At 42.0% G+C, this 26966-nt stretch overlaps 1 protein-coding gene across 2 annotated transcripts in view; it reads right to left on the bottom strand.

Moving 5' to 3' along the window:
• Nucleotides 1–26966, bottom strand: part of CABLES1 (Cdk5 and Abl enzyme substrate 1) — a 64334-nt gene that overhangs the window by 25796 nt on the left and 11572 nt on the right. The window contains exons 2-3 of one of the 2 annotated variants that reach the window (XM_062570219.1): nucleotides 7330–7401; nucleotides 5073–5165 (exon numbers count right to left, since the gene is read on the bottom strand). In XM_062570219.1, coding sequence (XP_062426203.1) covers nucleotides 5073–5165; nucleotides 7330–7401 — 165 coding nt within the window. Of the gene's footprint in view, nucleotides 1–5072; nucleotides 5166–7204; nucleotides 7402–26966 lie in introns of those variants that run through there. The other variant, XM_062570220.1, reaches the window with a different exon arrangement.

Below are 26966 nucleotides of genomic sequence, written 5' to 3'. Positions count from 1 at the left end.
ACATATCATTAAACAATATCAAAACTACCTTGAGGTAAAGACTCACTTTCCATAAACCTGTATAAACTGCCATTAGCTACATAATTAAAGGGAGAAGCAGATGCGCAAGATGCCAAGAGACACTTGATCAAGATGTATAGATATATAATACCGATACGTAATTGTTTATTTCTAAATATAGCCTCTTTCCTCACCAGCTTCAGGACACAGACAGTTGTGTAACTGTACAATGAAAAGACCTTTCTTCTGCCTAAAACTGCCCAACAGGCTGCACCCCATCATATCCCCCTAAGGCATGATGGGGGCAGTCTGTGCACTTCTAACCTGACCAGCATTAGAATTTACTTACGCTGATACTAAAAAGCTCCGCTTATGGTCCAAAGTATTTCATTTCCTTGCTCTGCCCTCCAATGTTGATTCTTCTCATGTTGTTTGCCACAGATCAGTATGGGGCCAAGATTTCACCCCGAGTTTTTGTCCTTTCTCCTGCATTGGTCAAAGCTGGATGACAAACCCTGGCAAGTTATTTTATTCCATGCTGTCTGAAAATCACTGGACATATATGTAAGTTTTGTACCCATTATACTGTTTTTTAAAAGCACCATTTCCTTATGGGACAAATTTAGTGATAATTCTTGGAAATCAAATGAATGGTTTACGTCATCAAGAAAGTTGTTGCGTATAACTATTTGGAAAAAATGTAGAATGATCAATTTTCCTTCTCCTGAATTGTTCTACATCTGCAATTCTATTTTCTTCTTTAAAATCATATTTAAAAGCAAGGTACTATTCACCCAGTAATAAAGGAAGGTTTCTAATGATAAACAAGTATATGGCATTAGAAAGTTCTCCTGCAGCGGAAACAGTAAAATCCCACTGTTTGTTTGAATGCCGTAACACCCGTTACCCATGGTAAGCATCTCAGAAGCTGTAAGATGCTGTCACGGTGCAGCAGTAAGTCATAAAGCTGGGTGGAATCATTTTTCGTATTTGGGCAAGGCAGTCAACAAGCAAGAAAACCTGGCACAGGATTGATTTTGTGCTTGCCACTGCTTATTGCTGAATGGTTATTACTCACAACAGCTTTCTTGTTCACTGAAAGCCTTGTTTGCTGATGTATGAAACTTGGCACAGATTTTCTGGCTGACATCAGAAAGCATCTTTGAATTCAGAAAACCACAGTTCCCACCAGGCATATTCCCCCTATTCCCTCTAGCTACTTCTGGAAATACAGCTCTTCCACCAATGCCCTATTCCTCCCTCAAAAAAACCCTCTTAATATTTTAAAAAATCAAACTGGTGCCTTCCACATCCACAAGCAGGGGCAACACTGGGAATCTATCATGGAAAAGTTGCTGAATCAGAAGAAATCAGACCAAGAGAAACAAAAAGCATCAGCTTTGATTCATTTGCATTAAGACCCAAGAGTTGTCTCCATGTTTCCATAAACTGTAGGACCCTCATTAAATAAAGATCTTGCAAGCAGAGTGGGAGAGGAGTGCCTTGCTTCTCCTTGTCTGTGTGGCTAGGACACCACAAAATCTCCATTAGCAGACCATTTGGAGGTTGGCGCAAAACAGATTTAGGAGCTGGGCTGGAACAGGTGCAGAGAAGGCAGCCCGGGAGTGTGAGCAAAGCTGAGAAATGCAGAGCAGCGACATCTCATAGCTCTGCAGCTCCCCTAAAAGCTCATCTCAGTGGACGACTTCTTGAGGAGACACAGCACCGACACCTCCAGGGCCAGTATAAAAAGCAGCCAGATAGGCAATCCTTTTACGGAGGTCAATGACATCCTCTATCTCATTCATCTGGTTCAAAAAGAGAAACGACCAACTTTGGGCCCCAAGGAAAAAAGATCAGAGCTGGTCTATCTACCGTAACTGGTCAAAAGCTAAGCACAAAAGTATAAAATGTATTAAAAGTATAAAATAAATATATTATTTCAAGGCTATGAGTGGAAAATGAAAAATTTGCAGGCTGATAATGGTCTGTTGGTCCAGAATGTCCAGAAATTTGTTTTAAGTATGCTTTAGGAGGGAAGGTATGGAGGAAGCTGGCTGCTGTTTCTCAAAGAAAAACACTTTCCTGGATTTTAGCTCTCTGCTGAAGAGTTAAAAGCATCTAAGATACTGCATAGCTCTGTATCAGCTATCTCAGCAGAAGTAGTCCAAGATGGAGTGGGTTTACATGCCCTGATTGCCACTGTGCCATCCAGATATGTTTACAGTTACTGCATAAAAAGGTTTTCATTCTTTCGTTCTTGCATTTCACCAGAAAGCTGTATTAATTACTATGGTTCAGAGCAATCATTATTTTTGCAAGAGAGCTCTGACAATGTGCAACTGTCTGAGAGCGTAAAAGCTAATCTTCCATTTTTTTAAATGAAATGTATGCTATAAAACCACAGAAACTTGCTGAGCACAAGGCTCTCAACAAAATCAGTATCTACTGACTAAAAGAACAAATACCTGTTTTCTTTAGCATCTGCCCTGGTTTAGCATCATGTAGCACTAAAAGACTGCAATCATGCAATGTAACATACACTCTCTACACTCTGAATATTGTAACCCCTTTTCTCATACCCAATTCATTAAGTTTGACTACTAGGGCTTTGCTCCCCGCATGCAAAGAGCAGGTACATGAACCACGTGCACTGCCCGGGTAGAAGACATCTTTTTGGTGTCTCCCAAGTTTAAGCCGGGACCATCTGAAAGTGGCTGAGAGTAATTATCAACAGTGAGGACACTGCAAATATTCAGCCTCTGTGCGTGCCTGGCCCCACGATTAGAAGGGCAGTAAAAAGCTCACGGGTCTGCTTTTACCACATGCCCTTCTGTAGCCCATGGGTTCTGTTTGGTTTTGGCCAAAGAGTATGTAGTAGAACTACATCCTAATAAAAACTTGAAAAAACAATAGCATGGAGGTGGGAGAAGACTGTTTTTTTACTGCTTTTATACCTGCTATATGGGACGATTCTGGAAACGATCTTGTCACATCCTCACCCTGAACTGTTTGTTCAGCTGGCTCACCTTGCTGCTCTGGCGGCCCCTCCTCCTAGGTAGGAAATCTGCTTCACAGTTTATGAAAGATACCACCAATAAACTTGCTGAGTAAAGGCGCTGGGTTTCACTGGGTCAAACCGCACACTGGTGGCTACATTTGCTGATTTGTCTGATAGGGTTGGCATCATTTTAATAGGCAAATTACTTTGCCCTGTTTTACAAGACTGCTTTGGTAATACAGCCCAGGAAAACTAATTTTCCATAATAAGCCATGTCCCACAAATCCAAAGAAACTGGTTTAACCAGCACATAAAACTATCAACAGGAAGCTTACAAGGAATCACTGACATGCTGCGGTCTGTAGAGGTGGCTTCTCCCCCGCTGAGCTATTCCTGGCCAAACTATTATTTTAATTGTGGCCAATCCCACATTTCCACTGCTTGGGCTGAGATCCCCGATGCAGGAAAGGTACCCGGGAAGATTTTCTGTCCACTGCGATACCTGAGCTCCCCTGCATTACAGGGACCTGGGGAGGACACGAACAGCAAAGACTTCAAAGCACTCAAAAACTCCGCTGATTTTAGGTTGAATAGCTAAACTAGCTTCACCTGAATTTCCAGAGGCCCTTTTCATCTAGAATGGCCATTAACTTCAGTGACTGCAAAAGGTCTTCAGACCCCTTGGAAAAGCAGGGTACATACTTCAATTACTTACTGCTAGATTTAGCTGTCCTTAAGGGGACACACAGTGTCGACTTTACATTTTATATTTAGCTAACATCTCTGTGACTCTTTGTCGATAGGATGAAAAGCATTTCAAAAACAATGCATCTTGTTGTATCTGTGTTCCAGATAAATGGATCTTTATTGTGATTATGGAAATAACCTGCAAAACTGTGTGTGCTGATAAAGATAAGAAGTCAGTTGAATAACAAAAGCTTATTCACTGCTTTTGTGACAAGAAAAATATTCTGGTTTCTTATCAGACATAATTACTGATATAAAATTCCAGATAAAATGCTGTGTGTATTTTGCAGATACGTTTTTGCAACAGATGGAGAAAAAGAAAGTCTTATTTTGTAGACTGGTTATGAATTATTTATTCATTTTTATAGGTAATATTTTCATCACATTTATGCATATATTTTATATGCGTATCTCAGACATTAGTAGTTCTTTGTGGAATTTGTATAATACTTTATGAATAAATATTTTCTATGTAAGAAATTCCCAGAACATATGTATATTTGTTATGCATAAAACAGACTGAAATTAGGGGGCTGCTTTTTAGCGTTTGCTTCCACACACACTTGCTGTTAAGACAATAGTCAGCCACCAGTCAGACAATAGTGAAGTCAATGGCTTTGCATGCATCTGCCTTCAACATAAGTGGTGTCTAAAAAGCTACCACCTCCCAGAGCCACATTTGAAAAATATTTATGTTGACTAGGACTGTTTGCTACATTTAATTATAGATGTGAGAATAACCATGGGGAAAACTTTACTCTAGCCAAGTGCCACCTGCCAGAATTCGATTCATAAAACCTGTTACTCAGTATTATATCGGAATTTCTAGTGATACGGTTTGGTGTCTGCTGAAACTCCTCTCCTGTGTCCCAGGGAGCCCCTCCGCCTGCATCTGCCCCGCAAGCACGGATGCCGCTGCATAAACTGAATCCCTGCCGCTGTTTGCTCGAGTCACTCCGGGCAGGTTCAGCCACGTGCGCCCTCTTCCACGTACCACCCGGCACCGTCCTCAAAGACACGCAGCCAGACCAGGCCTAGCCCTCCCTGACGGCACCGCTGATTTTCCTTTTACACGGTTATTTGCGTTACGGAGACGCAGCCCTTAAGAAGCTGCTGGAGAGCAATCCCGTTGACTACCGGTTCATGGAGCCGGGAGCGCACGGCGCAGCCTCCAGCCCCAGAGACGCCGTTAACCGCTGCTATTGACTGGGTGGGAGGTAATTTGCAGTGGGTCACTCTGCTGTTTCATCGGGATACTGAACCTTCCCTGTCTGCCCTGCCCCACGAATTGCCTTTGAAGCAGCAGCCTTTGCATGCACAGTACCTGCCATTCCTGGTATCATGCTGCCGCATGTTCTTGATAAAATGAACCTTCTTAAAGTTCTTTGGTCTGGGGGATCCTGAGAGAGTCCGACATCTGAAAAATAAATCAGGTGGGGGGGGGGGGGGGAAAAGGGAAAAAAAAAAAAAAAAGCAGCGTACTCAGTTCCCTGCTGTACAGCAAAGAAGTGTGCACAAAGGCAGGAAGGAAAGACTAGACAAATGACTCAAATCACCCAGGTTTAGGAATCTGCAACAACAATGAAGACAATAAGTCTGGAAAGGCGACAGGTCAAATAAAGAAAAAAAAAAGAAAATATTTAAAATAATAAGAGAAAGCACCACTACCCTTCCTTCATGCAAAAAAAAAAAAAAAAAAAAAAAAAGTTAAAAAATCTCAGCAAAATAAAACTTCCTGTAATCTGCTATGATAGCTTAGATTTAGCTTTCAGAGGAAAAAAAAATGAAATGAAACCTGGTAAATCATTATGTGATTCTTCCTCCCCATACAAACACACACATTTCTATCCTCCTCAGCTTTTGCTAAGGGAGTTATTGAAGAAAGTTCTTTCTTTTTTTAATTTTAGAAAGACTAAAATTTCTCATTTACAAGAGTGATCCCTATTTGCTTTTAGCTCTAAATATCAGTTTTCATGTTCCTGACAGCATATAAAACAATTGAAAACAAACTATCCTGGGAAAATCTCTCTTCAAAGCATTAATCCTTAAATCTATTTTACTTCTGGACACACTTTTTATAAAAATTGTGACTAGAGACAGATACTGCCCCAAGAAGGAACAACGAGACAAATTCACACCCCCATCCCGCCTGGCTCTTTATATTCAGCTGAAACCAGGATGTGCTGCGTTTCACTGCTCATCATTGCTTTTTGCTCCACTGCGTCCTGGAGCAAGAGCACCGAGGTAGCTCTCGAGCTCATGGGGCAGCCGGGGATTTCAGCACAGCTTTTGGGAGAGGAGTTAGCGGCCAAGACTATCTTGGCCTCCAGTAGCTACCAAATCTGAGGGCAAACTGACGCAGTGCATTGTATTTTTGAGAAATCTTTCCCCTTTTCAAATTACATGAGGAAGTTGGGAGGGATGGAGGAGGACTAGGTTTGCTGCATCTCCCTCACCCCTGTCTGGAGAAGAAACTGTAACCCCAGCTCTGCCCTACGAAGACCCCACTCCGGCAATCACCCCCTCACTTTGTTGCCTTCCTCCTGTTAGCAAAATCCTTGCGATTCCCTCTCTCTAGGGTTGCAGTTGCTCCTTTCCTTCTTCATAGGAACGTATCACCAAGAGAGTGATACTACCAACAATTCTGTCAATTAGCAAGTAAAATTACTGCCTCACTAACCATGCTTTGTTTATATTTCTTGCCAGTTATATGCGTTTGAATCATTCATGAGAATGCGTCATAGCATGCCGGTAAGCATTCGGCACTAGGATTTGCAAAAATAATCAAGTCTTGGAAACAGGCCAGTTGGTAGAGCTTCTGCTCTTCAGTCTTCACTTCCAGGTGGGGAGAGACAGCCAAACTGCATGGGGATAAACAAGGCTATAGGCTAAATACCAATATAAACCAGTCCCCAAGACAGAGGGACACTGAAGACTAAGCCACTGCCTGGCTCAACAGCTGTGTTGGAAGCATACCACACATTGCTCAGTCCATTTTGGAGCTGTTAAACAGCTGCTCCACCTTCCCTCACTCCAGAGGATGCCTAGGGACCAGTTCCTGCAGTGCCCAGAGAAGCTGTTGCCTCTTGGATGTAGAAGCAAAACTGTGACGAAGCTGCTGATATAACATGGATGGGAGTAGATATCTTACTGAGGTGGTCATCAAAAACCAACCAGCCAACACACAAAGACAGTAATGCTGATTACTGGAATAAGTTTGTATATACTGAGAGAAGCAAACACTACAAAAAGATGCTAATCTTAAAAAGCCTACTTTACTGAATATATGTTTAAATATATTATGTTAAAGTCTAATACTTGCCACTGTTAGTGACAACTGAACCTTCTTCTCTATTCATCAGATTTAAATAGTCCCATTTTATTCAACAATCTAAAGCCAGTTAATGTCCAGTTCACGTCATCTGCCATCTTGCAGGGCACCTGAAGTCTCCATACCTTTACCCGCTACGAAGCATGTATAACGGACATATGTAGCTGGTTTTCAGCATGGGCAAGGACAGCTAGTCTGTGGTGCTCATGTCCTACAGACAAGTAACCAGACAGACAGTAAATAAAATGACCTCCGCAGTGGGGCATTTTCCTCAATGTCCTCCAGGGTCTCCAGAGAAGATCGCTGGGAGATCAGCCGACGCCTGCAGAGAAAACAAAACACAGAACAGCACTGTCGGTTACAGCGTGTAAGGAAGTGCTCAGAGGTGTTATTTAGTCAAGCTTACAATCAGCAGAGGTAACTGATCTGAGCCATAACTTTGGGTATTAATCAAGTTTGGTGTTTTTTCCTATCTTGCTTATCTTAAAAAAAATCAGTTTGATCCCAAACAGAAACGAACTATTTAATAAAAGCTCCTACATCAAAATGGAAGAGAAAACTTTCCATTCCCAACTGTTCCTCCTCCTTAGTTTTTCCTGTTTTCAAATTTTCCTTTCTTTAAAGGGGTTTAACACCCACCTGACACCAGTTCCTCATCTGCAGCGTTACAGCTTGCAATACTGTACAGCTCTACCGCAAATAATGAGGACAGAGATGCACCCGGACCGACCCCGCCATTCGCGCCGGCTCGGGGGATGCTTCTTGCTGTAAGTGCTCCTCTTTGCTCCCCGTGCACAGCTTTCACCAAAAAATGCCACTCGTTTTCTCAGTCATGCCCCTTCTGTTACTATCTCACCCACTTTGTGAGGAGTCACTAAATAGAAGGAAAAAAAATCAGAGTTCCTAGTACTGGGTACAAGCCAGTGGTTTAAAAAGGCGTTTTCTGCCTATCTCTCTGAGCAGCACAGATTAGTTCGCTTGCGTTTTAAACCAATTTTCTTCGCTTGCATCAGATCCCTCCCCATGCTGTGCTGAAATTAAGTTGTAAAGGAAATTTTAACCTCTCTTTTCAAGCTTTTCGCATTGCTGTAGTGGGCAGGCAAGAAGCTCCGGCACAGGGCTGCCTCTCATCGCAAGTGCCACTGCGCGGCCTCCAAACACCCGGAAAGCAGCGCAAAGCTAAGAGCTGCTCTCGGGCTTCCGAAAATCCCTGGAAGTGAGGGAGGACGCGACACACAACAGAAATAACCCAAACCACCATATGGGCACTCCCCCCCAACCCTGTGATTTTATATTTCATATCCAGTGATAAAGGTCCTTATACACTACCGCATTTTTCTCCAATTACTTTAATATTCTTCCCACTGAGCTGCCTGACTCCCTTGATCAGTGTATAAAGAGTTTCCAGGGTCGGAAAATGTTTCGAGCACCCCCGTGCTCGGCTGATTAATTTATTCCCGGGCTGTAGTTTCACAATAAACCTTTTTCACTGATGATGCCAGTGTAAGCAGTTTCTGATCCTTCCTGCAATTTGCTAGCCCCTCCAACTGCGCTGCTGCAACTGCTCCTGGAGCTATGCTAGGAATCAGATTAATGAAATATTTTCAATTCAGAACAACCCGGAGGTTCGGTGATTCAGTTTATTAGTAGTTCAGATACCAGATTTGTATCATGAACCCGCAGATAACACTTTTCAAGACAGCTCGAATGCATCTGTGGCTTTTCAAGTGCTTAGAAAATCATAAAAAATACCCTCAAACAATTTATAGAACAACTAAGTGTGAAGCATAATCCTCTTAGGAAAATATGTAATCCTAAATCCCCTCAGGCTTTATCTACATTAGAATTTTAGAAGATCTGGTACAGGATAGCATGCGCCTTCAAAATGCTGCTGAGGAAGAGGGAATCCGCATTTTAGGATGTGCTAAACTTGCTGACACAGGCAACGAAGACGACACCAGACATGTCTCCTGTGCTCAGGGGTGCTCCCTTGGCTCCAGGTATAACCAGCGGTCAGAGGGGCGTTTTTCTAGGGAGAAATTCAAAGCCAGAGGAGTTCCCTTCCATTTTCACTTCCATCAGACCATAAACAAAGGTGGGAGCCTTCGACCACCAGCACCACTGGATGTGGCAAACGACAGCCCTTGCTTTCTAGCAGCTCTTCACATGTTATTAGCTTAATGGCGCACTTACACAACGATACTCTCCCATCTTGTGGGGTTACAATGCAAAAAAGCGTACTAAAACTTCACACACTCATTAGCCAAAGAGAGATTAACACCACTGCAATCTTGCTACCTTAATCCTACTACATATATCAGACTAATAATGTAATTATTTCACCTAGATGCAGGCTAGACGCCGTAAGGCGCTTGTGCAATATCAGGCGTGTACTCCAGCCACCACCGTAACTCTTCTCCAAGCCTTCCCTCAGCCAAAGTTACACATCACCCCAACTTCACTGCTGGCTGCTGGGTGCAGACGAGTTTGAAGATTGTATGTCCTAGGTTTGCACCTGTGGTTAAAGCAGATGCATTCACTGCTTCGTGGAAATACGTTTGGTTGCCTTTCCTCAACTCTAGGGCAGCTTTAAACGCTGGTCATCCAGCTGTCCACTGACTATCCGAATTCCTCCGGCAGCCCTTGCTGTTCCTAACTCTGCTGTTACAGCGGATGCACGAGTCCTGGCTGTTAACCGGGAACGCGACTCAAGCCGGAGGGGAACCGCTGCCACCACTTTTGCAGCGGTGAAGAACTCACACACAGCGTTCACTTGTAGTGTTTAGTGGGGGGGGGGTCTAAACACGGCAAGGAAGATCCCACGGGCTGTGTGAGATGTGCGGAAAGCTGCCGTGCTCACCCAAGCTTGGAAGGGGAGCACTGACAGCTGAATGCAAACTGAACTCTGGAAAAATCCATCGAGGAAGCAAGGATGGAAGAAAGGAAAGATGAACTCCCCAGAACCGAAGGAGTCTGGGTCCCACCAAAGCCTAAAAATGACCTAAACCTGTGTTGGCCTTGGGACCAAAAGCAGGCCTTGGGAAAGCAGGCACAGCTGGTACCGCAGTCAACCCAGCTGGAAACTGCCCCGTCTTTCACCTTCCCCAGACTCACCAGTTTTAATCCGCCCGGCTCCCTGCACACTGCCAGGAGCACTGGTGAGGCAGGCTTGCAGCGACTTTGCTTTGGTGAGTTTATGCTGCCCAGGAACTGCCCGGCTCTTTCACTGAAGAACCTCAACCACAATGAAGTAAGTGCAATTATTCCATTTTATCTTAAATCGTTATTTTGAGGCCTAATCGGGATGACCTAAATACCGATATGTATGAGCCTTCCACAGCTGGATATCAGACCACAGATGCCAGCTAATGAACTTACCTACTGTGAACTAACACACACCCTGCGCCACAGGGATACGAAAAGAAAAAAATTGCTTTTGGAAAAGTAAAGCTTTTGAAAGGGTCAAGGAATATAAGCATATCCAGCTTCTCACTATCTTAATTAAAAATTAATCACTTCAACTTTTGTTTACTATTTAAATCAATTTATCATATTCCTCTCTGTAGGCAAGCAGTCAGGATTTTCTACACAACTTTTAAAGGTTATTCTTCAAAAATTGATTAACATATTTTACCAGCTCATATAAATAGACTTCAAAACCAAAACTGTTCTATGTCACAAATCACCACTGTTCCAATGCAAAGCTGGGTTCATACCTGTTCTATAGTAAGCGTCTTGCTTCAAAAATAATTAGGAGAAAATCTGTCTATTGTTAAATAAGGCTACCTGTAAACAGACCCAAACAAAATGCCACTCATGCAAGATTCATGCTTCTGGGCTAAGTCTATAGGCATATGAGTCCTGAATATACAAATGTTTTAAAAATTGTATACGTTATATCCTAGCCAGTTAACACATACTAACATACAACTGGCTTTTATACTAAAATTAAAGATGTTTCAGTAAAAACAGTATTTTCTTCCAGTGCAGGCAAAGCCTCCAGACAATTGCTCCTCTAGTTTATCTACCTCATCCTAGCTAAACCCAGTTCACCCTGTCTCCCATCATTCCCAGGTATATATAAGAGAACATTTTTAGCTCCCAAAGACGGTGACCTCCTAATTCTAACGACCAGTCCTTGTAGCACGTTCTTGATTGCTGTCTTGTGCAATTTACAGACTTCTCTATTTTAAAGTCATGTAAATCACTTTTCCTTAAGGAGCTATCTAAAATAAACATTTCTGTTTCTTCCCCATTCACTGGGCACTTTTCAAATGAGCCTAGAAATTACTAATACCCTAAAATCAATTTCCAAATCAAATCCAAAGAAAGAGACTAAAGAGGTATTTAGTGCACTGGTATTTTAAATTGTTGCTTTCTAAGACATCCATGATCCTGTCTGCATACTGGATTTATCAATGACCAGATGTCTGAATTTCTGTGTAAGGGCCTTAGAATCTAAAATGTTGTCTGTTTCCTCTCTCCAAAGTCAGATTAATATGTGCCACCCAGTTGCAAAAATGAAATAAAGCACAAGGATGAATGAAATAAACCAAAAGAGCAAAAAGCCAAAACGAGTACTCTACAAAAAAATTCACTGTAACCAACCCACTAATCTATGGAAAATCAACTTCACCATCAATTACTGCAAAATACTCAACTCAATTACGTTAAACAGACAAAATCTTCAGCCACATAGAAAGAAGGTGATAAAAATAAGGAGCTGCAATCAGAACTCTGGATAAACCCGTTCAGGAAGGAAGGAAGCAGATGATAATCCAAGAGATAAGGAAAAATAAATCCACGTGTAATGACTTTCTAGCACAGCTACAAAACCAGGAGGAAACAGCTACACTTTAAATATCCTTAATTTTTGTAAAAGTTGTGGGTGTGTAGGTCCTTCTTGCTTCTGTTAAGGTTATGAACGTACAGCTTCTGAAGCCAATAGTGCAGATATTGCTGGTTCCCAGAAGAGAATCATTAGGACAGCCTTATCCCGCTTGGGACAAATTAATTTTTCAGGACTTTTTTCAGAGATACCTATCAAGTGTGTATTACGCAAGCCCAAAAGCAATTCACCCAGAATTCATGATTTAAAGCTCTTGAAGAAACTGATCTAGATCTGTAGCTGTTTCCATCTAAGAAATGCTCTACTTTAGATGAACAAATACGGATACAGTTCGCTATTGCTCAGGAAGTTACATGTACCTGGGTTCATCACTGCTACACAAATCCCCTTAGAGATACAATTATTATGGGACACACTGGTGCTAATCACTCAAACATTTTCTAAGTGAGTAAAGACAAAAGAGCTTCAGGGAGTAAAGATGCTTCGGGGCCTGCCTACCGATGTAAGTGGAGGGTTTCTCTTCGCCATCTTCCCTTTTTTAAAGAACTCCTCCAGGACTCCGAGCGGAGCTGGTGCCCCAAAGCCAACCTACTGCAGCCCTTTGCAAACACGCCCTGCGGAGTCTCCAAAACGCATCCTGGGCTTGTAGCTCCCTTGAGACAAATTAGGCAGAGCGTTATCTCAGTCCTACCTCTACGCTCTAAGATTGTTTCTTCCATCATGCTTCACATTGCTTCCCCAGTGCCAAGAAGGCTGGACTAATAAAAGGAAAACAAGGGGAATATTCAGTAAGATCTAAGGTCAGGCTTCTAGGCGCTAGATGGGAAGCAAAAAGGCTAGAAGTAATACATATATTATATATATTATTATACACATTTTTTATATATATATATATAAAGGACATTTTTAGTCAACAGTTCATAACAAATTCTGCTGGTTCAGTATTTCACAGTTCCCTCAGCACATGCTGGCCATAAGTGTATCTTCCAGGTAACTCACACCTCCAGAAAGGTACACTTTGATTTACCATTCTCCTCCCACTCCTTTGGGGTTAGGATTTGGATACAAATGGAAATGTGCTTGCTGGCTCTTTCCTGAGCCAGGGGAACGAGGGAATTAGCAGAGCGTTTCCAGGCCTGGGCAGTGCCTCGTCCTGAGCAGCCACAGGCGTGCGTGCTGCCCGCACCATCCTGATGCCCTCCCCAGTTACGCACCGTGGCCACCTAAAAGCCGCTTCCCTCCAACTCCAACTCCTAGTCAACCTGCTGGCTATAAACCTCCACTCAGACTCCCTGGCCAAACTGGACATTTTGTCCTTCTGAAATATTAAACAAGATGCCAGTTGTATATTCATCGCTATTCACTTCATGACCTCTAACTCCAGGACCCAATATTAACCCATATCAAAGGCCTGCTAATGAGCCACCTCTCACCCTCTGCCTGCAGTTTTTCCTAGAATTCTTGTGTCTCAGCCTGCTTTTGCCAATATCAGAGAAAGACAAACCCTGAGACTATTAAATATTCCTAAGGAAAACAGAGTTTCCAGGAGCTAGCCAAACTGATATAAAGCAGTGTTTAATTACGTGTTATAATTATGAAGCAAAGCCTTTCTCCGTAAAGGAAATCAAACTCAATTCAAAACTTTCAATCTTTCTAGTGCATTGGCAAAGCTGCCCAGGCTGGGAGTTAAAAGCATCGGTATATGTTGAAAATGAGTTAATTGAGTTGTCAGTTCAGTAGCTCAGTGTACCAAACTCACACACACACACATTATATACCAAGAGAAATGCATTTCTGAGTCACCTGCTCCCAGGCAGGATGTAAATATGGTTTATGACCACAGCCCTTTGCACTGTGTGGTGTGAACGAAGGTCTCTGACACAAATTCGGAGCCAACAGTACTGTCAACAACCTGGTTCTGCTGGAAACATATTCCAAGGAGAGAGAAGCCTTCAAACCTTAGGCTAGAGATAATTAAGCGATATTAGGATAATAGGAGATATTAGAGTTAATTAGGAGATCAGGAGAATAATATTAGGCAAAAGTTTGCTCAGTCTTCTTCAACTCTTTGGGGGTTAGCAGAAAGGAGGGGAGAGCTATGACATGAACGTGTCTCATTGCCAGACTCCTCGTAAATCAGACATCCTACTTGCACTTACTCTCCTACCTGTATTGTCATCTAAATAATTTTCCAAGCCTCAACCTTTCACAATTCACAGAGCAGGAGCTTGGAAAAATGCAGTACGAACTGCTGCCTACTGACTTCTCTGCATATAACATGTAGGTGTACCAAACACTTATATCCTAAAGATAGGAATTTTGTAGACATATCGAAAGATTGCATACACATTATCAGACTCAGAGTACAAAAAGTAATAAACAATAAATTGAAATAATAATGACAATATTAAAGTATTCTACTGACACCTCACAATGTGCCGATGTAACATAATATTTTGTGCATGAACTTTTATGCAGTTTTATGCACTTGTTCTTTTAAATATCTATCATGACTTTGTCAGTCATGACATGAGGCCCAGTATTCCACAGGCCTGAGCTGGACCTGCTGGACTCGTATCAAATACAAAATCAGGACTAACAGCACTGTGAGGAGATAGTGGAATTACGAGTATTGCTGAGAAGCAAACTGCTTATTAACAAAATATTTGACTAGCATGTGTATGCACCATGCAAATATGCAGAAACATGGGAAATATGGTGGAATTGTTTTTTTTTCTTTTTTTCAGTATCTTGCACAATTCCACTTAATACACTCGTCATTGATCTTGCCAGAAGATATGGTTCTGGGAGGAAATACATTGAGAATTAGGGACTGATACAAAATCTCTGGTGAAGGAAAACGGGACAGTTGAGAGTTTAGCAAGAATGGAATAGCAATCCCCGAATGTCATTGATTTGAGGGTTCCCTTCATTTCTACCTTCCTCAGCTTGGATTTCCAGCTCATGGAAGACAGATCCTGTTTGAAATCATCTTCTCTGTAGGCAGCTGCTTCTGCGCCCAATCCTCCTGCTTTGGCTTGGCTTGGCCTGGCCATACCAAGCCATAACAAGGAGCTGTGCTGCACTTGTAAGATTCATTTGAAGACAGCAGAACCCTCAAAATTCCTGGAACACCCCAAACCTGCATCCTCTATGATATGTAACCAACGACTTACAGATTAACTGTCCTCTGTTAGCTTTACTGACTCTGCAGCAATGTGATAGCTTTGAGAAAGCTTGTGTGCAGTGATTTATTTTGAATACGCCAGAACACTGCCATAGCTCTATTTTTTTCAGAAACCGTTACCTCACAGCCTAACACATCTTATCATGGTAATATCACTGGGCACCAGCTTAATTAAAGATACTCAAATATAGCAAAGGAGCAAAACAACAAGATCAATCATCTTATCTATCAATCATCTTATCATCTACAAGGATGCTTGCCAAGGTAGACACAATAGCACTGTAAAGAACGTAAAATTCTTCATCTTCATGTCCTTTTTCTACAATAAAACCTGGAAGATAATAGCTTTTGTCTGATAAACGTTAATCTAACAGATTCTTCATGTGCTGTTTCTGCCTGACAAACTCAACTCTGTGCATTGTAAAATGATGAACATTCATGTCTGTCCACAAGCAATGGCGCTTCTGAAGAGCCCGATCCTAAGGACACCTATTCCTAAGAAGAGAAATAAAGAATAAACACTGACATCAAGGGCATGGTTTGAATAAGCCACACTACAAGACCAGCTTTTAAAGTATCAAATCCACTAATGTCATATTTCAGCACAGGTAAAGTTCTGAAATGAGCTAGGAAATACACTTGAAAGTTGAGGTTAAACTACAGCTTTTACCTGTTTGTTTTGATTTATTTTATTCTTGATATTTCTTAGATTACCTCCAACCCTATCTCCTGTCTCTGTCTTGCCTCCAGACGCACATGTACTATTTGGGAAAATATATTCTGCATTGCCACATCTTCAAATTAGAAGAGATATCAACTGGCATTAATAAATCACCCCACTGAAAATGTATCTTAGACACAGCAAATTGGATAAAATTTTCTTGATTGAGAGGAAAAAAAAAAAAAAAAAAGACGTTTCCTGTGTGAGCAGAACAGAAAGACCAAACAAACGAAGTGGTAGCTAACATGAGGTATTCCATGCACGAGATATGAACTCGGGCACAGATGGTGACCATCACGGTGTTCAGCGGTGCAGACTTTGGAAATAATTCTGAGCACAACTGCTCCAAATTCCCTCCGGATCAAGCACTCTTTCCCACCATCCTGCTACGTACCGAGTTAATGCTGACATGCTTTCCTCTCCAGCTCCACGTACTGCTAAAGCCCAAGCCAATTCATATGGCTCAGAGATGGCAAATATTAGATATTCAATACTGAATACTGGATATACTTTTGGATATCTGAGATAACACCAGGTCCTGGGAGACAGTCCAGTGCCCTCTTGTTTACTAGTTCACGCAGTCAGTTTTAATGCCAAAGACATTTAATAATGATTGTGAAGTTTTTGGAGTGGCTTTTGTCCTCTGCTTCCTAGGCTCAGGGAAGGCGGTTAAGATCCTGCACTGGACAACAGAGACTCCTCCCTTGCTAAAAGCCACCATGATAAGCTTTACTGGCAAAATATCCAGAAGGACGTGAGACACAGCCAATAAATCCAAATTCCCCAAGCAGAACTGAAGCCAGCTGCAGGAGGTGCTGGTCTTCAATGTTTGGGAAAGTGCAGGAGCGACTCAGAGCCAGGTGACATGAAGAAACCCGGCAGGGCAATCTAAGCACACGCGGTGATGCAGCGATTCTGCTTCGGTGCGCTCCTACCAGTGTGGCCACCGGGGTTGCCGTGCTCTGTGCATTTAGCTAGAGCAATCGAGCTTCGGAATAGGAATTTGTTAAAGGTCCTCTACCACCATCACATTTCCATAAAGCAAGTGAAGGAAAAAATCATCTAGCCCTTCTTCAGCCGAGAACCTATTCTTTTGTACTTTTCCCTGTTGGCATTTCATTTGCTTATACACACATGCTTTTTAGTCAGTCTTAGGAGAAAAAACGTCTAAGCCAATGCAGAAACGGACATATTTGATATCTAATGCTTTGCCTGGAACAAATCGATGCAATAACCATTTCCCTCACATGATGAAGGTTGAGCATAAACCCTATTTGGACGCAAGGTAACAAAGATTTTCTGCCTGTTTGTCCTTCCTCCTTCTTTCCTTTCTCAAAATCTCTCTACTGTCAGCAGCATCCTTTAGAACTGGGGGCCAAGATTTCCTTCAGAGGTGGCGTTACTGCCGCTTCTCAATCATTTGGAGTTTTTTTCCTTGATTACAGAAAACAAGGTGCTTCGCCTTCTGACTCGGCAGCAACTTTGCAGCTCTGCAACAAATTGCAATGAACTTGCAGCTCACTTGCAAGGACTGAAGCTGACCAAAGCTTCCAAGGAACCAAGGGCAAGTTTGTCAGAGCATCTCCAGCCATCTCCTTCAGGCCAGCAGCTCCTGTTGGCTGCCCAGATAACACCTTCTGCATTCTTCAGAAAGTCTGCTCTCTCTTTCCCCATAAAATCCCTCAAAGCGTTGCCTCGTGAAACACGCAGCGAGCCCTTTGCTTGCTAAGGGAGCACACTGCAGGGTTCTGCTCGCATGCTTTAGGCGGGGATGCTTTGCTTAATAGCATGGGAGAGAAATTTGAAAGGATTTACAGATTAATCAGGCAGAGAAAGGATGTGAGTAAGGACTGCTAGAAGTGTATTCCTCCGGGATACTATCTGCAGCTCAGCATACCGCAGATGAAATGAAATACACTCTGGGAATGCAAATGAATTAGGATGTCACAAGAAATAATTCAATTTGGACCAGCAGGGATTTAAATTTGCTTAGCTACCTACAAGATCTTTATTTAACTGTAATCCTGGAACAACATCTAGTATGAACAGTGATCTGCACTTCATTTTACCGCTGTTTCAAATCAGGCTTGATACTTTCCTCTTCTAACAATTTTTAGGTCATGTTTACATTATGTATCTTACACATATATTATATGTGTGTGTGTGTATGTATGCACAGATGCACTTGTACACTCATGCATACTCTGTAACACTTTTGACTTGCAGAATAGTGAGATTTTTAAAATATGTAAGAACACAGGTAAAGTTTTCATTCACATCACCAGTGTGGAAGAGATAAGTGGAACAAGACAGCTAATTAGTCATTCTTCTTTTCAATCCTCAATAACCACAAAGAGAGCCTGCTTTTTTACTGCAGGCCTTGTCTTACATCAAATAATTTGTTGATAACAAAAATAAGTTCTCTTCCGGAAGGCACATAAGCGAGTATTTTGATAGAATAGATGAAACAGCATTAGAAATTAACTGCAACACTTCTTCCCTTCCCCATCCGCTAGGGCACGTCCATGAGGATGCATCGCTAATCTACAACTGTATTATTCAGGCTGACAAATTTTGCGCAGTCTGCCGTTGCAGGGCTCCAGAGCACAAGCCGCTAATAGCTGCCTGCCTCGTTCAGACAATTAGCAGATGTAACTTACACAATTAACGCCACCGCTGCCAGCATCTGCAACAGAGACTCGGCTCTTCTCGAGCTCATTTGAAGTCATTAGGGGATATGTTATTAGTACATCTGTCCTGCTGTAAACATAATTATCATTCGCAATTCTATTTCTCACGCTGATCAGGAAGCGCTCTAGGTCAGCCTTTCAGCTGGAGAGCGCGCACACACGGGCAAGGGGACTTAACCGTCCCCCCAGCCAGGACTGTATTAATTGCCAGGACCATTTCCAGTCAAACCAACGGCAATTTTCTGAACAGACATAAGGCTACTACTACTCTTAGATATTGGAGTCTGTCATATTTATGCAGTTTGTTTGGCTCATGAATCAGTTTTACATGCTCTGTAATTCTCTCCTGCTTGCTCCTACCCAGGCTCGTGCAAATCCTTGCACAAGCCCAGGCTAATGGTGCTGCACCACAAGGAGCACCAGGCCACCCGACTCACCGTCACCTTGACCATGTGAGTATCAAAAATCATGTCCGTGTCATAGAAACTAGGGATCACCTAGGGTAATGCAACATCACTTTTAAGACAGAAAAATAAGCTTGGGCCAGCTGCAGGCAGACATCAGTTAAACTGATGCCAACCAATACAGTGCTGAATTTTGTCCAAGATGAACGTGAGGTTTTAAAAAGCAAACACTGCTGAGATTATCTCAACTTGGTACTTTATGTGCAGAATAGCGCACAGCTGGACTTGATATGCAGGGAAACTATCTTCATGGACAACTCTGTATGTTAAACTTCCCATCAGAAACAGAGACCCACAGAACATCCTGACACCAAAATAAGATTAAATGAAGGGGAGGTCAGGCCCTGCACAGACCTCCTGCAAACTACAGCTTCACAACTTGTTTAACCCAGTCTACGTTTGTGCTAATAAACATATGCTGTGACCAAAAGGGGCCCCCCTGCCTTAACCATGTATGCACTTTGTTCATCAGGAAAGCAGAAGGGCTCGTGAAGCCAGCCAAGTCAGGGAATCAATCCTGCTAACAAGCAGAAAAGTGAAAAAAACTAAATACTGATCAAATGGATTGAATTCTGCGAGGGAGGAAAAGACCTGCCCGTTCAGCTGCAGTCCTCAACTAGATCAGCCTAAAACAATCCCCACATCACAGCAGCAGACTTGGTGTTCCCGCTTCCCGGCCGGCGCTCCTGTAGTTCCACCCGGTCCCGGTGTCTCTCTCAGCTGCACCTACAAGTTTCACCTTAAACTCCGCCACTCAGTGCGGATCTAGAAAGTCACAGGTTCAGGCTGGATTCCTACAAGTTCAATGGATACAGATAACACATAGGCTTTTCCACAATACTGGCCAGATTGAGCATTTAGGTAGGCAAAAACACAACTCCAATGCAGCTGATGCTTTTTTACTTCATGAAAAGGAAGGAGGACAATGTAATGGTATCAAAATGAGAATCTGATATATTTTTTTTCATAAATCAAACATTCATTTTTTTTCTAATATTTAAAAGCTATCTGCCAGGACAGACAGCCCATGGTTGATGGGATCTTGCTGCTGCCCTAAATAAAGGGCTGGGAAGGAAACCAATTCCTGATGATATCACAAAAAAAATGTTTCAAAGGGACATTATTTTGCTGTTGATAAATGGGTGATAAAGTGCATGAAATATTTTTAAAATGTGGGAAAAAATCATAAATCCCAGCCAGGACAATTGCTACCGTAGATTGCCATTTGTATATCTAGAATGACCACATGCTCATAGAAACTACTAAATATTGACCAATTATGGATTATATTCAAGACAATTTATTCCCAGATCATTCTGAAGTTTCATTTAATTTTGTTAAGACAGAGTAGCTGTGAGAAATGTGCTCGCACAGTGGTTGAATCAATTATTCTCTTTAAATTCAAGAACTGTGCATATCCAGACTGCTTAATTTCTCCCATACATCTCCATTTGCACATCTTTCTTCTCTGAAGAGCTTTCAGAAGTTGAAGTTTTAATCAGAGGACTATTTTTGATTCTGACTTTCCAAGCTGCAGTAAGCTGCTTCGTGACCTAATCTGATGCCAATGCACCATCATTATACAGTGGTTTCGAACCAGCTGTACACTAACTAATATCTTATTTTTAATCACTGATACACCAGGTGTCTTGCGTCCAATTAGAGCTATCAGTCTGCAGACATCACTCTTACTGAGGTCAGCAGATGACTTGGTGAGGCAAGTGCTGCTTGGGGCGAACACAGAGCATCGCAGAACGGTGCCTGAGCAGTAACCCGGCGGCCGTGCCCCAGCGCACAGCCGCGGTGAGCAAAGGCCAACTTGCTTTTACCTACACCAGCCGCAGCTTCTGCGAACGGAACAGCGTTCTGGAGTACAGTAGTTCACAGAACGGCATTGAGCAGACCAAAGGGACGTGCTAAGGTTCATTACAGTCGAAAGAAAAAGCACAACAGAGCCGTAAAGGCAAAATCTTTAGGCTGAAAATGCCAAGCAGCCACAGCAAGTAGCCAGTCACTGAGTACAAGGTTTTGACTAAATTGCAAAAAAAAAAAAAGGAGAGAGAGAGAAAAAAAGATCTGTTTTCATTTTAGTCAATATTTGCAGCAACATCAACTAATCTCAGTTTTGTGGGCAACAAAGCTTTTTGATTTGCTTGAAGTCAACACTTCCCTTTAAAGCTAATTTATTTCTTACACTATATATTCACCTATATACATAAGATTTAAAAATACTCATCCTCAGGAAGAAAAGGTTCGTACTGTTGGAACATGCTACCCTTCTGAATAATTTTGTTTTCTGAAGAAATGCTCACAGAGTTTCCTCTGGTTTGGTTTAACAGACTTAATGGTTGCATTTCCAGGCCAACGGAAAACCTGGCTTACACATAGCTTCCTCTTCTTCTCCATATTTAACAGTTTGCTGTTATGATGGGAAGAGAGATGGCAACTGCCACTAAAACTTTAATCTCCTCTGAAGTCATAATCTTTATATAGGAAATATAATGAGCTTTCTTAGTGACATACTGCAACAATGTTTAACAGGATTGCACATGCAAAGTTATATTTAAATCTGAGCAACCCGGAGCACCGATTCCCCGAAACAGGCAACAGCAGGTTGTCAACCCGGTTCTCAAACGGCAACAGTCGAGACACCCTTTTTACCGTGCACAAAGTCGCAGGTTTCCCTGGGCAGCGCAAAGGTTAACACCAGCTCTTTCGGGTGGTCCTGCTGACAGTGCTTAATGCTGCCACAGCGAAAACTCGTACGCCCCAGCTGGGCTCCTGACTCGCATCGCACTGACCCCTGCACCTGAAGTTGTCCATACTCGGTAGCTACTTAATATCCTCCCAAAGTCAAAAAAAACCCCAAAACCTAAACCCAAAAAACTCTCCCAATCCACCATCAAAACCATCCTGAGCACAGATCTCTCCAGCATTTTGAGCATGCAGTAGTAACAGGGGAAGGGAAAACTGGGAGGAAAACGGGAGGAAGAAGGAAACTGTTGCTGTCCCTTCTCAAGCATTTATTTTGACTGAAAAGTTTGCTTTTGGCCCAGGACAGATAGCAGAAGCAAGACCTGCTTTTCTTTCCTTTCCTTGCTGGAAAAAAAAGAGACAAAAAAAAAAAAAAAAAAACTATCCTACTTCAATATTATAAATATCACATCCTGCCCCCCTCGTGTTTGCGATGGAACTAGAGAACTGGAGAAGGAGTTTTCATCTGGACTGCAGGGTCCTCCACCAAGAAATCATTCAGCTAAGCGTTTTGTATTTTTAACTCTCATCCGAAGCGCAGTGAACTACTTCAGAGAAGAGCTAAATGCTCATTAAGCTTTTGACAGAACCAAGCCTTTTAATTTCAACAATATTTATTTCGATCTCTGAAATGTGCTCATTTTGAGCGCCGGCTGCATGGGCAAATAATTTGACAAACCATACATGTTTTGTTAAAGAAAAAAGAGATGAAACTCAATATTACAAACCTCCCAAGCCATTAGGGCCAATAACCCTCTGCAGCTCTGCCAGGCCAGGAGAGCTGAGGTCTGACTGAAATATTTACTTTACAGTAACACAGCCTAATTTCAAGGGGAAGGTGCCAGTAAGAGCAGGGGAGGCGACACGACCTTTTTTCAGTTCACAGACTGCAACAAGAGTTGGAGAGAAATTCTTAAAAATAAGAATCACAAATACAAAAGAAAAAAAAAACCCAAGGGGCAGCTCTGTGCCCCATCCCAGCGTCATCTGCTGTGACCGTTTCGCAGTCCTGCTTCTTGTTTAATGTATTTTTACTATTGCCAATAATTGTCGTATTGTCAAAAATTGTAGGTCATCCAAAGCCAGAGCAGCAGAGTCATGGGGAGAGCTGTCCCCACTCCCACCGATTTGCACGGTGACAGGAGGTGGTTTGAGGAAAGCCCTCTCTCCTGGAAACCCTCTGCCAAAAAACACCTATATGCACGGACTCTAAACGCGCATGCAGACACCCCTTCTTCCCTTAGTTTTCACTGTCAATCTTCAGAAACCAGCAGGCACAAGAGACCTTTGGTTTTGTGTTATTTGTTTAAATAACACACACAAAGATAAAATGCATCAAAAATGTATGAACATGTGTGAATCTTTGAAGAGCCTTGTTTTTTGCCTTCTGGTATGTAGGCTGCATCTTTTTAAATCTTTTTTTCCTTGATCTTGAAAGTTAGAAACTTTGTCCAAAAGCTGTACACAAGAAGATTAGACTGAGAATCTCCACCTAATCCCAATAGTCCTGAACTCTAAAAGCATACTGCAAGCCTTTGAAGTTGGCAATATTGGAACTAGTTCCTCTACAACAAAAATCCTTAATCAGACTGTGCGATTCAGAAATGTGGCTAGTGCCTTCCAAGTGTCATGAAAAAAATGCAGTGAAGTCTTAAAAAACACTAGACCACTGCTTATAGCATCTTTCAGTTGCCTCTGCCATTCTCCCAAGGCAGGAACACGATGTGCCTGCCTATGCCGCATTTCCAAAATGATTAGTGAACTTTGCTGAAGGCACTTGCATATGCAGAAAAAAACAGGGAAAAAAAAAAAGAAAAAAAAAAACTTGAGTCCCTCAGAACAGATGCAGTGGAGATGGCTTTTCCAAAAGTTGGATGCTTCCAGAAGTTTAAACCTAACTCTAAGAGACCTGAGTCCCTGACCTCTGCGCAACCTTGAACCAGCAGCTATTTCACTCTAAGGCGATACTTTGGGTTGTGAAAGAAACTGTTGCAACAGTGGGCACCTTTCCAGCCTCTGCTTGGGGACCCATAACCCCCTAAATTGCCCCGAATCACCCGAGGCACCTTGAGGCATAAAGGTCTTTGCTCTATAAGCAACATTGGCTAGAGAACAAAAAACTAGAATGGAAAACCATCTGCAAAAAATTTTGACAGCAGCTCATCATGGATCCTTAACATATTAAGCATTTAAAGGAGAATATAGTGTAAAATGCCTTGAAAGAGTCTAATTCTCATACCACTTTGGTCATAAACCAACTTTTCTCACAGACTTCAATGATTTAGTGTCCAATATTTGTCTAAGTTGTAATATATCACATTTATTTACAGAAACCTCTCAAAGATAACCATTAGGAGTCACTGTCTCTGAGATTTAAAATACACAAGCAGTATATTAATACCAATAACTTGATCTGATCCTGCAAAAACTCGTTCACTTAAATATTCTCAGCAAATGTACCACCTGCATGACTAATGAAGTACTTCTGCTTTAGCCTCAGCTGCCGGGGCTATTGCTCAAATGTAACTACGAAAGCGCTAATTTTGACTGTGTTAGGAAATAAAGCTCAAGGCAGCAAGCTACCCATTCGAGTAAAATTGAGCACATCTGCAAGTGTGTGCAGGACCACACTCTGTTTTTTTATAAAGCCATTTTTCTCTGAGAACTGCCTATTTAGTAATACTTATTTTGTTTCAAACTAATAATCTCTCTCCTTAAAATGTGACCAAATATAACACTAAATATAAAATAAATAACCCAAGAGAGGATATTGCTTTAGAACAGGGTTGGGGAGGTAGATGGGAGAAAACACACACACATTTTTTTTTTTAAGTGTTTCAGTGTCATAGATATTAAATGAGGAAGTAACAATTCTGATGAAGATTTGAAACTATTTTCACGTGAAACAGCTAACTTTATAATATCACACAGCTCAGATCATCTGACTTCTCTGCCTGCCCGTGTACCCAGCATCACAGCCCCAAGCTGAATAAACACAGAGAGGGAAGAAAGAGATTCTTGTTTCCTGGTAAAGCTCCTTGCATTAAAGAACTGGAAGCAGGGCAAAAGGCCCATTCAAAAATGTGTCACCAAACGCTTCGCCACAGACCTAGGAGCTTTGTTGGGATGCAAAAAGAAAAGAAATTTGAGCAGCAATATTGCCTGATGGGATTATGTACACACAACAATTTCCCATTTACAATACTGTATCAGCAAGTCAAACACAAGCTGAAGTTCTTCTACCTGTGCTTGTACCAACCAGATATTACAGCAACAGAAAGGCTACAGACCATAAAACCGCTACTGCAAATGCTTAATCTTCCAAGGAGGATATCAGACAGGCAATTAAACAAACAATATTCCTTCCAAAAGGATAGTTTTATTATCTGGATCTCTTTCCTCTGTCTCCAAGGAGGAACCCAGGAAGCACATGCTTTTCTAGCACACATATCTGGCAACTTAAAGCTTTCAAATTATGTATAAAGTAGCATCTGGATAGCTAAGTAATACATTGAAAATAGTATTCCAACAGTAGTTCTAGAGCACACAACGATGAGCTTTGCTTAGCAACCTGCCGGACTTGTCTGCATATAACAATTATTATACTAGTCATAAAAAGGGTATGTTGTGGAGAAAGAGGCCCTAAAACTGCGTCAGTGTTTCCCCTTCTAAATTCCTTCCCTTGTTTTTTCTATCAAGCGTCTTCTATCTGAAGCCATTTTGTACCTATTCACAACGAGCATATCATGCTTTTAAGAAAAAAAAAATTTTTTTGAAAACCAAACTTGGGAGCAAAACCACTATAGTTCTAGAGAGGGGGAAAAAATAGTGTTTTAGCAACTGGAAAACTTATCAACTGTGCCTAATACCAAACACCTACAGCTACTGATAAAGAATAAATCCGCCTTGCTTGTGCAAATATGACCAAATATAGTGTGAGCACCCAGCAATGTTGGAAATAAAATGTATTCAAAGCTTTTGTAGTAACAGCTCCAGTCATTCCACTATGCTCCAAAGGACTCTGCAGAGCCTTTCAGGCTCCAGTAACAGACAATGTCAAGAATAAAAGGAAGGTGAAGTAATTCACGTGCCTGCAGTGAAGCTTGATTTTTGAGAGCAAGAATTTATTAAAAGGATGAAGAGAGGCTTTGAGGGGAAGGGAAGTGGAGCAGGAATTTGGGGCTGATCCTCAGGTTCTGCAGTACCTGCTGTCCACCTGCGGATGGGCTCACACTGCAACTGGCTGCACTTCCAGCACGGGTAATCCAGCTCCTTGAGCCTGGCACGGCCAAACCGTTGGCACAAATTCAACGAGTGAAATGGGAGATGCAAGCTCCAACAGATCAGCATCTCAACTACCTTTGACAGAGCTGTAATGAGAAATTGGAGGATTTCCTCTCTTGGGCGTCATCTGCTAACTGCTGTTTGGAAAACAGGAGGGTTACATGACTTTATCTTTCCTTTAGAAACAGCAGCATCTCATGAAGAATCAGTCTAGCTAAGAAACCAGAAATACATTTCCTTCACTCTATGTCCAATCATCCATCTATCCGTACATGACATTTTATTTTCTCATTGCAAATCTTTGCAAAGAAGGAAGTTTAAACTAAGTGCTCTTACGTGAGGGCTCAGGCTCCACACAACAGTAAAAAACACAATGCAAGTATTTGCATTTTTGCTTTCTTTTGCTTTTGTCTTCCTTCACATCCTCAGACCTGAACAAGAATTAGCATGTCTAACCTGCAGGGCAGAGGGGACTGGCTTTGCAGCTGGATCAGTGCTAGCAGATACATATATACGTACTTCCCAAATTCTGCTGGCATCTGGCTGGGGGAAAGGGGAGAAACCAACTTGCACTCTAAGAACAGCAGCGGGCAGAAAGGTGACAGCACAATTGTCAATCTATATACAAAAAACTGGTATGTTGCCCCATTGCAGATCTGGTCTGTGACTAAGCATGAAGATTAATGCTGTATTTACCTACAGACAGGTTAGAGACAACATTTTGCTTGATCGCTTCCACTGCAAGCGTAATTAGCTATACTTTGTGTAAAAGTTTTTTTTAAAAAAAATCTTCCTCTCCAGACCTCAAGATCTGAAACCACTACTTCCTCACGTATTATATGTTCTCTTTCAAAAAGGGTAAGGAACAAGAGCAGAGCTGTGTTCACTGCGCTAACAGATCTGTGTATTGATCAAACTTACATCCTTCATCAACACGC

The sequence above is a fragment of the Rhea pennata genome, chromosome 2, assembly GCF_028389875.1.
Source record: "Rhea pennata isolate bPtePen1 chromosome 2, bPtePen1.pri, whole genome shotgun sequence".
Lineage (NCBI taxonomy): Eukaryota > Metazoa > Chordata > Aves > Rheiformes > Rheidae > Rhea > Rhea pennata.
The sequence above is the reverse complement of the archived record's forward strand: the minus strand, read 5'-3'. Positions and strand labels throughout refer to the sequence as shown.